Source organism: Salmo salar, chromosome ssa18 (genome assembly GCF_905237065.1).
Source record: "Salmo salar chromosome ssa18, Ssal_v3.1, whole genome shotgun sequence".
In the NCBI taxonomy this organism is placed as follows: Eukaryota; Metazoa; Chordata; class Actinopteri; order Salmoniformes; family Salmonidae; genus Salmo; species Salmo salar.
Window position 1 is genome coordinate 64,044,553 of NC_059459.1, and position 15,328 is coordinate 64,059,880.

At 41.4% G+C, this 15,328-nt stretch overlaps 1 protein-coding gene across 1 annotated transcript; it reads left to right on the plus strand.

Moving 5' to 3' along the window:
• Nucleotides 1–1,731: 1,731 nt before the first annotated feature.
• LOC106577647 (dnaJ homolog subfamily C member 3) lies at nt 1,732–13,705 on the plus strand. Its single transcript, XM_014155948.2, has 12 exons — nt 1,732–2,224; nt 2,599–2,709; nt 3,064–3,188; nt 3,446–3,520; nt 4,280–4,423; nt 4,643–4,824; nt 5,075–5,194; nt 7,672–7,777; nt 8,049–8,169; nt 9,211–9,343; nt 9,577–9,725; nt 9,960–13,705. Exons 1-12 carry the CDS (start codon nt 2,140–2,142, stop codon nt 10,106–10,108), a joined length of 1,500 nt encoding a protein of 499 aa, XP_014011423.1. The 5' UTR covers nt 1,732–2,139; the 3' UTR covers nt 10,109–13,705.
• The last annotated feature ends 1,623 nt before the right edge of the window (nt 13,706–15,328 follow it).

A 15,328-nucleotide genomic window follows, 5' to 3' on the forward strand; every position in this document is an offset into this window, starting at 1 on the left:
TTACCTTAGCTGGTGAGTCAATTCAAGTAAGCTAGCATGGTTGAGCTTGCTAGCTTATGCGCTACAAAGTTTAGCCACGTGACGTTGTTAGGTTATTGAGGTTTTTTATAATTCCAACCAATAAAATTCATTTTAAATACTCAAATTCCATTTTTTTTGTATCTAATAAGGAATGAACATCGTCAAACATATGTTTCTTATTACCACAGAAAATTAGACATAGGGTAGGCCTATCAATGATATTCCTTCTGTGATTATTTCTGGTAAATTCCACTGTATGGCATCCCTGCCTGTGCAGTGACGGCATTCTGTACCATACAAGGACATGGGAGTTTCGTGTACGAGCTAAAATAGTTCAACCAATGAGACCGCCCCACGTTTGTAGGCAACAAGGATGTGTGCTGCTAGGACTGGCCAGTGGCCACTCACCGCACATAAATTAGTAATGGAATTCGGCTCTTATTACTGACTCGGATATATTCGACTCGTTCAGTCCAAAGAACGAATCTTTCGACTCATTTCTTTCATTTATGACCAGAGCACGCAGGACCCCCTACAGGGGGCGTCTTTAAACGTACTCTCGAAAGTCGTAATAGTAGAATGCACAGCATTATCCTGGCACCAGAGTTGCCATCTTAATACGGTAATTTTGCTCTCTCGTTCACATCTCAAGGAGCAATTTCATACCTGGGTAGTGCATCATCAGCTCTTCATGTCATGTTAGTCATTGCATAGCTTAGAGAGCTATTTGTAACTTGTCAGAAATGTCCAGATGAACTTGCCCATTTTTATTTCATTTTTTTAGCTACTCATATATTACATGAATACACATTAGGCATGGCACAATGTATAGAATTGCAAGAAAATTCGCTTTAAAATTGCAACATTTTATTTGCACCCCATGACAAAATGTGAAGAATTGCAGGAAATAAGCTTTAAACCAGCAAAGTTCTCTCCACCAACAAGAGGAGTGTGAACAGTTTGTGTTATGAATAGTGCTTGTGCCCATAGAAATAGACGTTGCGCGCGCAGGGGGGTACGTGATGTTCCCGAATGCTGGAAGGGGGGCCCGACAGAAAATGTTTAGGAGCCCCTGCCATAAGGGGGCTTATGGAGCTGTAATTAGTGACTGAGACTTTTAAACGTGTGCTTTAAACAATGTACATTTGTTGATTTCTAGGCATACAATAAAGATTTTTTATTGAATGATACATTTGAAACGAGGTCTAGTTATGGCCGCAACCGGACTAGATTGTGAACGACTCTTGGCGGAATGTATTGCGTGACTGCCGTGAGGGTGATGAGCACAATATCGTTCGCGAACTGCAGCCCCCAAAAATATTCGTTCTCGAGTTCGGGTTTGTTGAGCAGATGGCTCTGAGGCTGTGTATGTTTTGGTTCTAAAACGCTGTGTCCATCATAACGTTCAATAATACATTATTTATATTATTTCTTGCATCAATGATCAGTTCTAAACATGAATTTGTCTTCTCTATGCTCATGATCTATTTCTTTGCGCGTATATGACAGACAGTTGGTGGTTTGATCATGTCTCTGGAGCTTCTGTGCCAGAGGAGCGTGTAGCCAGCCTATGCTGTAGGACTCATTGATGCCAGCACTAGCAAGTTAAACTAACGACTAAAATGAACAAATGACTCAGAAAATGAATCATGACTCTCGAGTCGGTAAAAAGAATCGTTCAAAAAGAATGAATCGTTCGCGAACTGCACATCACTAAAGAAATGTAGGGCAGCTTGAATCAGTGAAGGAGGTGGCCAGTAACGGGACCGGTTGAAGTTTCACTTAAGAAACCACCTATTGTTGACATTTGCCGAAGTTATTCAATGGCATGCCACGTAGAGAAAATGGCAACAATATATTAGATGCATGCTATATTTTTGCTCACTCTTGGTTGTCTAAACAATTTGTGTTGTCCTTCGCAAAGAAATTGCAGGAACCTTCCAGTGGCGTTCCACTGTGTCACTCGGAACTATTTCTTAACCGGACAATGGGAACACTTGTTATCCTCAAAGGTTCAGGAAGAAAAACGATGAAGGAAATTACAGTTTAAATGATAGCGTACAATATAATTAGAGACGTGAAATATACCACTCCGGGAGAAGTGTGAAGTATTCAAGTATGGAGTTGGGTCGACGGAAAGGTCTCAACGGGGTCCTGTCTTCCTTGTCACTGCTCTGTGTCATTCTAGACATCCAGTTGGACGGTAAGACAAGACAGACAAGGTAGTTAGCTTGTGTTTTGTGCTGTAAAAGTTCTGCGCATAGAAAATACCGGTAACTAAAGTATTCAGTAATTTCCTTAGCTACGACCGATTGTATATGGTTCAGCTTGAACAGGTGTGCCCCCAATTACTTGCTACTAGTTGTAGGCTAACTAGGCTACCCAAACCCTTTGGCTGTAACTTAGCTGGTTTTCCACTTGTCTTTTGAATATCCCCTTTACTAACAAAGCCCTTTAGAATTAAAGAACATACTCTGTTTCCTGCATTTAAAGTCAGTTCCTATGTGGTTAGCTGAACTAGCTATATGTATTGCTTTGGGGCCTTCTTGGAGGCTCACGCACACAGTGTTCTTTCAGGTGTCTTGGGGGCAACTCATGTGGAGATTGAGCAGCACTTGGAGATGGGCCGTACGCTGTTGGCCGCCGGTCAACTGGCGGAGGCTTTGTCCCACTACCACTATGCAGTGGGTAAGGTTACCAACCAGAAACGTGTCATCAGAGCTCAAACATCCTTAGATCCCAGCCTCTAGCCTTTGTGTCTGTCTGTCTCTCCCTCCGTTAGTACCCTCTCTTAAAAATAAGTCAGGCTGCTGCATTGCGTAACACAGTCCTTCCAAAGGATGAATCGTTATATGCCAACTTTGTCATGCATCCTTTCAGATCTCACTGTCTTTCACTTAGATAAATACATTTACCATTTATACCTACACACTTTCAGTCAATGGATGGCCATGTAATCAGTGTAGCCACATGAAAATAGCTAGATCTAAAGTATGTGATCACCTACTAATTGAATGTATTCAACCCTATGCCTCCCCTCAGAGGGAGACTCTAAGAACTACCTCACCTACTACAAGCGGGCAGCTGTGTTTCTGGCCATGGGGAAGTCCAAATCAGCCCTTCCAGATCTGACCCGAGCCATCCAGCTCAAACCAGACTTCCTGGCTGTAAGTGGACACAGACAGTCATCAACAATAATATAATCTCTGTTGTCATGATAAATCACAGTTATGGACACAATGTTGTGATATTGTTATTAACTCTTTCTTTCTCTCTCTGCCTGTTTACCTGTATCTTTCTCTGTCTTTGTGTCCTATGTCACCCTCTCTGGCTCCCTCCCTCATTGTTTCTCTCGCCTCCTACTTTCAACATTCATCCCTCTCTCTTTCTCTCTCTCTTCCTCCAACTGCCTCCATGTTTCCAGGCCAGACTGCAGAGAGGGAATATCCTCCTGAAGCAGGGCAACACCCAGGAGGCCCGGGAGGACTTTGAGACTGTGGTAAATCTAGATGCTTAGAAATATAACTACTAAACTCAGCAAAAAAAGGAGGTCCCTTTTTCAGGACCCTGTCTTTCAAAGATAATTTGTAAAAATACAAAACTTCACAGATCTTCATTGTAAAGGGTTTAAACACTATTTCCCATGCTTGTTCAATGAACCATAACAATTAATGAACATGCACCTGTGGAATGGTCGTTAAGACACTAACATCTTACAGATGGTAGGCAATTAAGGTCACAGTTATGAAAACTTAGGACACTAAAGAGGCCTTTCTACTGACTCTGAAAAACACCAGAAGAAAGATGCCCAGGGTCCCTGCTCATCTTTGTGAACGTGCCTTAGGCATGCTGCAAGGAGGCATGAGGACTGCAGATGTGGCCAGGGCAATATATTGCAATATCCGTACTGTGAGATGCCTAAGATGCCGCAGTTGACAGTGAGAGGACGTTTCTTTTTTTGCTGAGTTTATAATGCTACTACTTCTCACTGCTGTATTTTCCGAATGCTCATACCATCATCATATCGTTTCACTGTCTCATGTTGCGCTTAAAAAAAAATCGCATTCATTATCATTTTGTTACTGCAATTATGTGATGTGGGCGAGGTAAAGAGAATCTGAACGATTAGACTTGATGTGTTGTGTGTATTTTTAGACCTGATGAGTGATCTGTTATAGCAATTATAAGCTTGTAATAAATATGTCACAGTTTCTTCAGAAACTCAACCTTTCTATTTGATTTACTTCCTCCTCCTCAGCTGCAGCGCTCCCCTGACCAGGAGGAGGCGCAGGACCAGTTGATGAGGGCCAACGAGCTGGAGGAGCTGCGGGAGGATGCCCACGCGGCCCACCACAGAGGAGACTACAGCACCACCATCACTGTGCTGGACCGCATCGTAGAGGTAGGGGCTAGCTCCACCACAGGGCCAAGATATTGGGCCTGGTCATGGAGGTAGGGGCTCCCTCTGTCACAGGGCCTAGTCTGAGGATGGAGAAAAATGCTTTTTCACCTAAGCAATACCTTCATCATCGAACAGTGCTGTACTATACTTCAACAGTCTTGTATCAAATCATAAAAAGGGAAAATTCACACCACTGACCTTACCTCTCTTTCTCCTCAGCTCTCCCCCTGGGACCCTGAGACTCGGGAGCTCCGGGCTGAATGCTACATCCGCCTGGGAGACCCCAGGAAGGCCATCCAGGACCTGACTCCCACCACCCGGCTGAGGAACGACAACCGAGCTGCCTTCCTCAAGCTCAGCACCCTGCATTATAGCCTGGGAGAGCACCAGGAGTCACTAGGGTACGCTCACTAGGAATTTATTAGTGATGGGGAGGTGTGATTTAAGCAAACAATCAACCACGTTTATCAAGCAAATACATGTAAATGAAGAGGTTTTGGGCTTCAGAGCAACATTGGTTTGAGTTTTTGCATTTGTGGTTGATTGTGGCACTTGAGGTTTGTCAGTTGGTAAAGAATACTCAGTCTTTCAAAATTCATGAAAAAGAATTTCAATCCGCTTCACATTATATGTAAATCTCTCTCTGTGCAGTCACGTCCGAGCGTGTCTGAAGCTGGACCAGGATGACAAGGACTGTTTGTCCCACTACAAACAGGTGAAGAAGCTCAGCAAGCAGCTGGACTCTGCCGAGGAGCACATCGAAGAGGCGAGGTCAGTACCACTATGCAAGTTGAGCCTGCTCTGAAGAAGAAAAAAAAAATGTATATATTTTTTTAATAAGAAATATAGTCAAGACGTTGACAAGGTTTTAAATATTGATTTTTCATTTAAATAATAATTGTGTCCTTCAAACTTTGCTTTCGTCAAAGATTCCTCAATTTCCAGCAATTACAGCCTTGCAGACCTTTGGCATTCTAGTTGTCAATTTGTTGAAGTAATCTGAAGAGATTTCACCCCATGCTTCTTGAAGCACCTCCCACAAGTTGGATTGGCTTGATGGGCACTTCTTACGTACAAGCTGCTCCCACAACAGCTCAATAGGGTTGAGATCTGGTGACTGTGCCCACCACTCCATTATAGACAGAATACTAGCTGACTGCTTCTTCCCTAAATAGTTCTTGCATAGTTTGGAGCTGTGCTTTGGGTCATTGTCCTGTTGTAGAAGGAAATTGGTACCAATTAAGCGCCGTCCACAGGGTATGGCATGGTGTTGCAAAATTGAGTGATAGCTTTCCTTCTTCAAGATCCCTTTTACCCTTTACACATCTTCCACTTTACCATCACCCCCAGACCATCACATTGCCTCCACCATGCTTGACAGATGGCGTCAAGCACTCCTCCAGCATCTTACATTTTTTTCTGCATCTCACTAATGTTCTTCTTTGTGATCCGAACACATTAAACTTAGTTTCGTCTGTCCATAACACTTTTTTCCAGTCTTCCTCTGTCCAGTGTCTGTGTTCTTTTGCCCATCTTCATCTTTTATTTTTATTGTCCAGTCTGAGATATGGCTTTTTCTTTGCAACTCTGCCTAGAAGGCCAGCATCCCAGAGTCGCCTAATCACTGGTGTTTTGCGGGTACTATTTAATGAAGCTGCCAGTTGAGGACTTGTGAGGCGTCTTTCTCAAACTAGACACTCAAATGTACTTGTCCTCTTGCTCAGTTGTGCACTGGAGCCTCCCACTCCTCTTTGTATTCTGGCTAGAGCCAGTTTGCGCTGTTCTGTGAAGGGAGTAGTACACAGCGTTGTATGAGATCTTCAGTTTCTTGGCAATTTCTCGCATGGAATAGCCTTCATTTCTCAGAACAAGAATAGGCTGACAAGTTTCAGAAGAAAGGTCTGTTTCTGGCCATTTTGAGCCTGTAATCGAACCAACAAATGCTGATGCTCCAGATACTCAACTAGACTAAAGAAGTTGTATTGCTTCTTTAATTAGAACAACAGTTTTCAGCTGTGCTAACATAATTGCAAAAGGGTTTTCTAATGATCAATTAGCCTTTTAAAATTATAAACTTGGATTAGCTAACACAACGTGCCATTGTAACACAGGAGTGATGGTTGCTGATAATGGGCCTCTGTACGCTTATGTAGATGTTCCATAAAGAAATCAGCCGTTTCCAGCAACAATAGTCATTTACAACATGAACAATGTCAACACTGTATTTCTGATCAATTTTATGTTCTTGTAATGGACAAAATGTTTTGCTTTCAAAAACAAGTACATTTCTAAGTGACCCCAAACTTTTGAACGGTAGTGTATATGTTTTTACTGAGGTACAGTTCATATAAGGAAATCAGTCCATTTTAAATGAATGTATTATTCCCTAATCTGTGGATTTGACATGACTGGGCAGGGGTGCAGCCACTAACTGGGGAGTCAGGCCCAGCCAATCAGAATGAGGTTTTTCCTCCACAAAAGGGCTTTATTACAGACAGAAATACTCCGAAATTCTCTGCCAACAGCTCTGGTGGACATTCCTGCAGTCAGCATGCCAATTGTACACTTCCTCAACTTGAGACATCTGTGGCATTGTGTTGTGTGACAACTGCATATTTTAAATTCACCTTTTATTGTCCCCAGCACAAAGTGCACCTGTGTAATGATCATGCTGTTTAATCAGCTTCTTGCCCGGAAATGTAAATGAGCTTTTTACATGCAGAAGTGGAATATATTGTCTGCCTTTTGCCTACACATAGTGGAGGAATCAGAAAGATCAGTACTGGAATTCTTTGTATTTTGTTCAGTAAAAAGAATCTGAGCAGGCTCAACTTGCCCGACTTCCATAAATGTTTGGCCTTTCACTTAAACAACCAGAAAAACCTGTCTTAGGCTGCTGGAATTCTTTGCAGTTTGGTTGTTTAAATGGGGCAGGCTCAACTTGTATGACTGCTCAGCCCCAGGCAATAGGGCAACCCTTAATGTCAATCCCTGCCTTCCTATGTGGTCTTAAATGGTAGTCCCTCTGTGGGCTTATGTTTCAGTTCCCATGCTTTGTGTTTTAGAATTTCACTCCTTGTGTTCCTTTGACAGTTTTATATTTTAGGTTTCTTCTCAGCTTTCTATTACGGTTTTAGCACCAAACCTATTTGTATCCACTTTGGTTGATTTTAGTTATGACTATTGTATGGTGGTTGTATTTATGTCTTGTTGCTCTAAAATGTATATTATTAAATGTTTGTTCTCAGGTATCAGGAGGCCATAGTCAAGTATGAGTCAGTGATGAGAACAGAGCCTAATGTCCCATACTACACCAACAAGGCCAATGAGAGGATCTGCTTCTGCCTGGTCAAGGTGGGTCCCATCACATACTGTAGAAAGATTTAACCTATGGAGTGGACCGTTACCATGGCCTCAGCCATAGTCATTTGATAGTAATAGCTTGGCCTGTTCTTCTACTAAAGTCAGAAATTCATTGGTAGTGTCTTCAAATTCTCATGACTTTTACTACCGCTGACTTCACATAACTTTTATAAAAGTATATTACTTAATGATTAAGTAATTACTAATGGACTGGGAAGCAATAATAATGCTTAATAGACGTTGTTCCATTTTTCTCCACCAGAACAAGATGGCTGCTAAGGCAATAGACATCTGTTCTGAAGCCCACCAGAGAGACCTACGCAACATCAACATCCTCCGAGACAGAGCTGAGGCTTTCATCCTCAACCAGGACTACGAGAAAGGTACTTTCACCCAGTGGTGTAAAAAGTGCCCAATTTTTCATGCTTGAGTAAAAGTAAAGATGCCTTAAAAGAAAATGACTCAAGTACAAGTGAGTCACCCAGTAAAATACTACTTGAGTAAAAGTCTAAAAGTATTTGGTTTGAAATATACTTAAGTATCAAAAGTAAAAGTATAAATCATTAAACATTTCTTATATTAAGGAAACCAGATGACACAATTTCATTTTTTTTATTTACAGATAGCCAGGAGCACAGTTCAACACTCATAATTTACAAACAAAGTATTTGTTTAGTGAGTCTGCAGTAGGGATGACCAGGGATGTTCTCTTGATGAGTGTGTGAATTTAGAAAATGTTCCTGTCCTGCTAAGCATTCAAACTGTACCGAGTACCTTTGGGTGTCAGGGAAAATGTAAGGAGTAAAAAGTACATTATTTTCTTTAGGAATGTAGTGGAGTAAAAGTTGTCAAAAATATAAATAGTAAACTACAGACACCCTAAACTACTTAAGTAGTACTTTAAAGTATTTTTACTTGAGTTCTTTAAAACACTGCTTTCTCCATCTATTACTGTAGCAGAGAGAATGATGGCATGGAATGATAACACTTTATTTAGCATTGTTTTTCACTCCCTCAAGTACTCAAACACTGCCTTTGTTTACTTGTGGGCTTTTTGTAGCTCAGGGGAACCCACACTTGCCATGTAACCCAGTGTTTGTAGCCAGGAGCCAGTCTAAAGCATGAACTAACACTTTTCTCCTCTTACTAGCTTTGACTTTGCTGATAGTTACTTTAATGAGATATGTTCTTACTATGACTGTGATTTATGGTTCTCAGCTAGCTATCTTAAGATGAATGCACTAACTGTAAGTCACTCTGGATAAGCATGTCTGCTAAATGACTGACATGTAAAATATGTGAATGTCTTGATTACTGCAGACAAATCCCAGTGGGATCACTGTGCCAGCTTTGTCAAGTATCCATTTGATCTTTCTTTCTGTCTCTGCCTTTCTTTCTTTACCTCTCCCTCCCTCCATCTCTAGCGGTGGAAGACTACCAGGAAGCAAGGGAGTTTGACAAGGAGAGCAATGAGATCAGGGAAGGTCTAGAGCGAGCCCAGAAACTGCTCAAGCTCTCCCGGAAGAGAGATTATTACAAGATCCTGGGTGTCAATAGGTATGGCTGACCTAGAGAAGGGAGTCCTGTTCAAATATTTCTTAAAAACATAATTCCTTCCTTCCTTGACATAATCTACTGTCTATGTGATCTTTAAGCAACTGGACAAGTGAGAAGTTCATGATGTTGAAATAATCTTCACCAACCTCTGTGATAACCTCAGGGAAATTGGAATGCATGTGCTCCTTGTATTCAAACAGTCTTTTATCTTAGCTTATGTTATTTTTCTCCAGGAGTGCCAACAAACAGGAAATCATCAAGGCGTACAGGAAGCTGGCCCAACAGTGGCATCCTGACAACTTCAGAGAGGAGGCAGAGAAGAAGGAGGCGGAGAAAAGGTTCATCGACATCGTCTCTGCTAAAGAGGTGCTCACCGACCCAGGTACTGTACTTTACTGTATATGCATCTGATGGTGTTCGTCAAGCTTGTAGATAAGAGTACTATTAACCCCTCCCATATTGGAAAATGTATACCTGGTATGATTGTATTTAGGAAGCTGTAACCTATTTGCAGTATGATGACATCCTGTTTTCAGGAATCTAAATTTCTGTTGAAAACCTAGCCGGAACCAAGATGAACTTGTTGCTTATTCGCACGTCTCTCCATCCCCTGTAGAAATGCGTCAGAAATTTGACTCGGGCGAGGACCCCCTGGACCCAGAGAGCCAGCAGGGTGGAGGAGGGGGTCAGGGTGGCCAAGGATGGCCCTTCCACTTCAACCCCTTCGAGTCCGGCGGCAACTACCACTTCAAGTTCAACCACTAGTGAGGACGAGAAACATGGGGGGGGCTGACGGAACCGGAAAGGACCTACGATTGGAGGATTTAAGGCCTATGACAACCCGCGGAGTAATTTATGGATGTACCCAGGTGTCGGGTTTGGGGGATTGTGTAATGTAATGAGACTACGGGGACGTGAATGACTGTCAAAGGCGGTGGACTACTACTGTCCCGCCAGGGGTTGAGTTGTACGAAGTTAAACTTTCCTACCACAGATTCTACATGGATGAAACTGAGTGACAATGTTGTCGGCAGTTGACTCTGAAAAGTATTTAAGTATTTTATTAGGATCCCCAATTAGCCGCTTCCAAGGCAGTGGCTACTCTTCCTGGGGTTGAAACGAAAATCAAATAATATACATAATACAATACATATAAAAATGTCTGTGTCTCTCCACAGTCTGCGTCGTGAGGTGTTTTTTTTTAAGTCTGGTTTTATGGCTGGCTGATAATGTTACCTGGGGTGGCAGAGTTCCATGTAGTCATGGCTCTAATTTAATACTGTGCGTTTCCCAGCCTCAGTTCTCGACCTGGGGACTATGAAGAGTCCTCTGGCTACATGTCTTGAGTGGTACTGAACTGTGTACCAACTGCTTGAACAGACAGTTCAGTACCTTTTTAACCCATCATCACCTCACACAAAGACCAATAGTGATGCAGTCAATCAATCCTCAACTTTGAGCCAAAAGAGATTGACATGCATACCACTGATATTCACCCTCCGTGTACATCTAAGTGCAATACGTGCTGCTCTGTTCTGGAGCAATTGCAATTTTCCACTCGAGTGGTCGAAGATGCGAGAATGAAGACTGGTATAGGTGCGCTGTTCAGTCCTCCCAACTAGGCCCAGGCTGTTGATGACATCAGTGCATCCCTCCTCCAGTATCCATGTTCTTTTTCTTTGGGATGTCTGTCTGCTGCTTTTGCTTTGTGTTTGAGGAAGAATGAGGCGTGAAAAAAAACTGCAAAGGGCTCGTTTTGGTAACAACGTAGCTCTTTTGGTTTTTGCTCTGCTACAATAGCCTGGGTGCCGGACTCTTTATCCATTATGCTAAGACGAGCTCAAGTCGGATAAAATCAGATTCAGACTGACACCCAAGCTACTCAGACAGATTATATTCAGAAAAATACAACATTCAGAGTTTTCAAATATTTTACAAGAGATTGATGTCGTTCTGTTTGTAATATTACAATCTGCAAAGCTCTGAATGTTGTAATGTAGTCAACTGGGAGGGACTTCCATCTTCATTGGCTGATGATCAGCCAATCGTGAAGAAAATTGACTATAAAAATTGAGCTTGCTATAATTGCACAGATATAAAGATGAGTCCTTTCTCAATGCCAATCACACGACTCCTTCCTAGTTGTGTACCCAATCAAAAGGGTGTGCATGAAGCTTGTCTGTCTACTTCCTGAAAGAGCCTGTGTTGTTGCATTCTCTCTCCTTTTTCATTGATTTCAAAGCATGTCTGAAAACTTGCACTTTTTGTATTTTGTCTATTTTCTTTTTAATAACCACTCCTCCTGATGTTACTGAAAATGTGTTCCACGGTTCAAAGCAACTGAAGGGACTCACTGCAACAACGAAGAAACTATTGAGTCATTTTAACGTGTCACAAATTATGGACTACAAAATGTATGGACTGTCTATCATCCCGTCAACTATTAACATACATTGAATTCTAAGGATACAGTATAGCTGTAACTGAAAGCTTTGAATGTCACTGACTGCTAAACTACAGTGCCTTCAAAGTATTCATACCCCTTGACTTTCTCCACATGTTGTTACAGCCTGAATTTAAAATTGAATACATTGAGATGTCTTTATGACTGGACTACACATAATACCCCATAATGTCAAAGTGGAATAATGTTTTCATAAATTAACAAATTAAAAAGCTGAAATGTCTTCAGTCAATAAGTATTTAACCACTTTGTTATGGCAAGCCTAAATAAGTTCAGGAGTACAAATGTGCTTTACAAGTCACAAGTTGCATGGAATATTATGTGTCCAATAGTGGTTAACATACTTTTTGAATGAGTACCTCATCTCTGTACCCCACACAGGAAATTATCTGTAAGGTCCCTCAGTCGAGCAGTGAATTTCAAACATCGATTCAACCACATAGACTGGGGAGGTTTTCCAATGCCTCGTAGGGAAGGGCACCTATTGATTGATGGGTTGAAAATATATATATTTAGAGCAGACATTGAATATCCCTTTTGAGCATGGTGAAGTTATTAATTACACTTTAGATGGTGTATCAATTCACCCAGTCACTACAAAGATACAGGCGTGCTTCCTAACTCTGTTGCAGGAGAGGAAGGAAACCGCTCAGGGATTTCACCATGGGGTCAATGGTGACTTTGAAGCAGTTAGAGTTTAATGGCTGTGTCAACTGAGGATGGATCAACAACATTGTAATTACTCCACAATACTAACCTAATTGACAGTGAAAAGGAAGCCTGTACAGAATAAAAATATTCTAAAACATGCATCCTGTTTGTAACAAGGCACTAAAGTAATACTGCAAGAAATGTGGCAAAGCAATTCCCTTTTTGTCCTGAATATAAAAGTGTTATGTTTGGGGAAAAATGCAATAACACATTACTGAGTAACACTTGCCATATTTTCAAGCCAAAAAAAAGGTAGACTAACTAAATGGAGCGCAGAGATCTATACACACGAAACCTTTCACTCAGCCATCACATGCGGAAACGGTCCGAAAAGTTGGGGGATGACAGAGTTTGACTGTGTGATATTAGGTTGCTTCTTGTGTAAATATTTTCCGTCTGGATTTTAATGATTTGTTTTAGTTGCTGCATCATGTTATGGGTATGCTTGTAATCGTTAAGGACTGGTGAGTTTATCAGGATGAAAAAGAAACAATGGAGCTAAGCACAGGCAAAATCCTATAGGAAAACCTGGTTCAGTCTGCTTTCCACTGGACACTGGGAGATTAATTCACCTTTCAGCAGGATAATAATCTAGAATACAAGGCCAAATCTACACTGACGTTGCTTACCAAGAAGTTTTGACTTAAATATACTTAAATCTATGACAAGACCTGAAAATGGTTGTCTAGCAATGACCAACAATCAATTTAACAGAGCTAGAATAATTTTGAAAAGAATAGTGGGCAAATGTGGCACAATCCAGGTGTGGTAAACTCTTAGAGACTTACCCAGAAAGACTTACAGCTGTAATCACTGCCAATGGTGTTTCTACAAAGTATTGACTCAGAGGTGTGAATATGCATGTAAATTAGATATTTCTGTGTTTCGTTTAAAAAAATGTGCATTCACCTGTTAGGAGAGATGGTGAGACTTTAATCCATTTTGAATTCCATCTGTAACAACAAAATGTGGAATAAGTCAAGGGGTATGAATACTTTCTGAAGGCACTGTACGTCATCATTTTAATGTGATAACCTTGTTAATTTAACTGCTTGGGATGGGTTATTTTCTGGGGTTTGTTTCTATGGAGGTTTTCTCCTGGTTTTAGTTGCTATGGACAGTTTTTACATTGCCAAACAGAATCAACTGAAATGTTCAAAAACAATTAAAATATGTAAACAAACCCAGTTTTTATGTGGATGGTGTGATCTTATTTTGAAGAAAGTTTAAAAATTGTTTGTACAATACTGATAGTTCGCTATCTCTAGCTCTTGTTTGAGTTGTCTTTTTATTGTTGTGCAAATATGAGAATCATCTTCCAGCAATCTGTAGCAGGCAGTAGTCTGTCTAGTTCCATGAAAATTAATGTTTATGTGTACTTTAATTATTTGTTTGACACGCCTACAATTTGGTTTCCTACTACACTGTAATCACAACCAATAACTAGATGGTAACTTTACAAGTAAAGTTGTGGGGCTTGGTAAAGCTCTTTTAAAAGTAGTTTTGTGGTAGTGGAAGAGGTTTAAGAAGTGTTACTTTAATGATATTATTCGAAAGGGATAATTTCAAATGCCAAACCCTAGCCAGTAGGAGTGGTCAGTAGTTGTGCGGTTCAGTAGTGTGGTTGTGGTCAGTAGTTTTGGTAAGTAGGTGTGTAGTTCAGTAGTTGTGGTCAGTAGGTAAGTAGGTGTGTGGGTCAGTAGTTGTGGTTTAGTAGTTGTGGTCAGTAGTTGTGTGGTTGTGGCCAGTAGTTGTGGTTTTGGTCAGTAGTTTTGTTAAGTAGGTGTGTGGTTCAGTAGTTGTGGTCAGTCGTTCTGTGGTTGTGGTCAGTAGCTATGGTCAGTTACGGTCTGTAGTTCTGGTGTTGTCTGTATTTCTGGTAATGTGGTCAGTAGTTGTGTTGTGGTCAGAGGTTGTGGTCAGTAGTTGTGTGGTTAGTAACTGTGGTTGGTAGTTGTGTGGTTCGGTAGTTGTGGTCAGTAGCATGGTTGTGGTCATTAGTTGTGTGGTTGTGGTCAGTACTTTTGGTAAGTAGGTGTGTGGTTCAGTAGTTGTGGTCAGTAGTTGTATGATTGTGGTCAGTAGTTTTGTAGTCAGTAGCAGCTGTGTGGTTGTGGTCTGGAATTGTGGTCTCATTGTGTGGTTGTGGTCAGTAGTTGTGTAGTAAGTTGGTTGTGATCAGTAATTGTGGTCAGTAGTTTTCTGGTTGTGGTCAGTGTGGTTCAGTAGTAGTGGTCAGTAGTTGTGGTTGTGGTCAGGAGTTGGTTGGTTGTGGTCATTAATCATGTGGTTTTGGTCAGGAGATGTGGTCTCTGTGGTTCTGGTCAATAGTTGTGTGGTCAGTCGTGTTCAGTAGTTTTGGTGAGGAGGTGTGTGGTTCAGTAGTGGTCAGTAGTTTTGTGGTAAATTGAGGTTCTGTAGTTGTGGTCAGTAGATGTGTGCTTGTGATCAGTAGTTGTGTGGTTGTGGTCAGTAGTTTTGTGTTTCAGTAGTTGTGTTCTTGTGGTCAGTAGTTGTTTTCAGTAGTTGTGTGGTGTGTCAGTAGTGTTGTGGTTTGTAATTGTGGTCGGTAGTTGTGTGGTTGTGGTAGTAGTGTGGTCAGTACTTGTGGTGTTATGGTCACTAGTCTTGGTCAGAAGTTGTCAGTAGTGATGGTCAGTAGTTTTTGTCTCTGGTTGTGTTGTGGTCAGTAGTTTTGTGGTTGTGGTCAGTATATATGGTCTGTTGTGGTCTGTAGTTGTGCTGTTGTGGTCTGTAGTTGTGCTGTTGTGGTCAGTCGTTGTGTGGTTCTGGTCAGTAGTTGTGTGGTT

Excerpts from the sequence above, each read along its gene's own strand:
- LOC106577647 (XM_014155948.2), top strand. The coding sequence starts at position 2,140 with ATGGAGTTGGGTCGACGGAAAGGTCTCAACGGGGTCCTGTCTTCCTTG. Across the intron at positions 2,710-3,063 it reads CCACTACCACTATGCAGTGG|AGGGAGACTCTAAGAACTAC; the intron begins GTAAGGTTACCA and ends GCCTCCCCTCAG. Across the intron at positions 4,825-5,074 it reads GAGCACCAGGAGTCACTAGG|TCACGTCCGAGCGTGTCTGA; the intron begins GTACGCTCACTA and ends CTCTCTGTGCAG.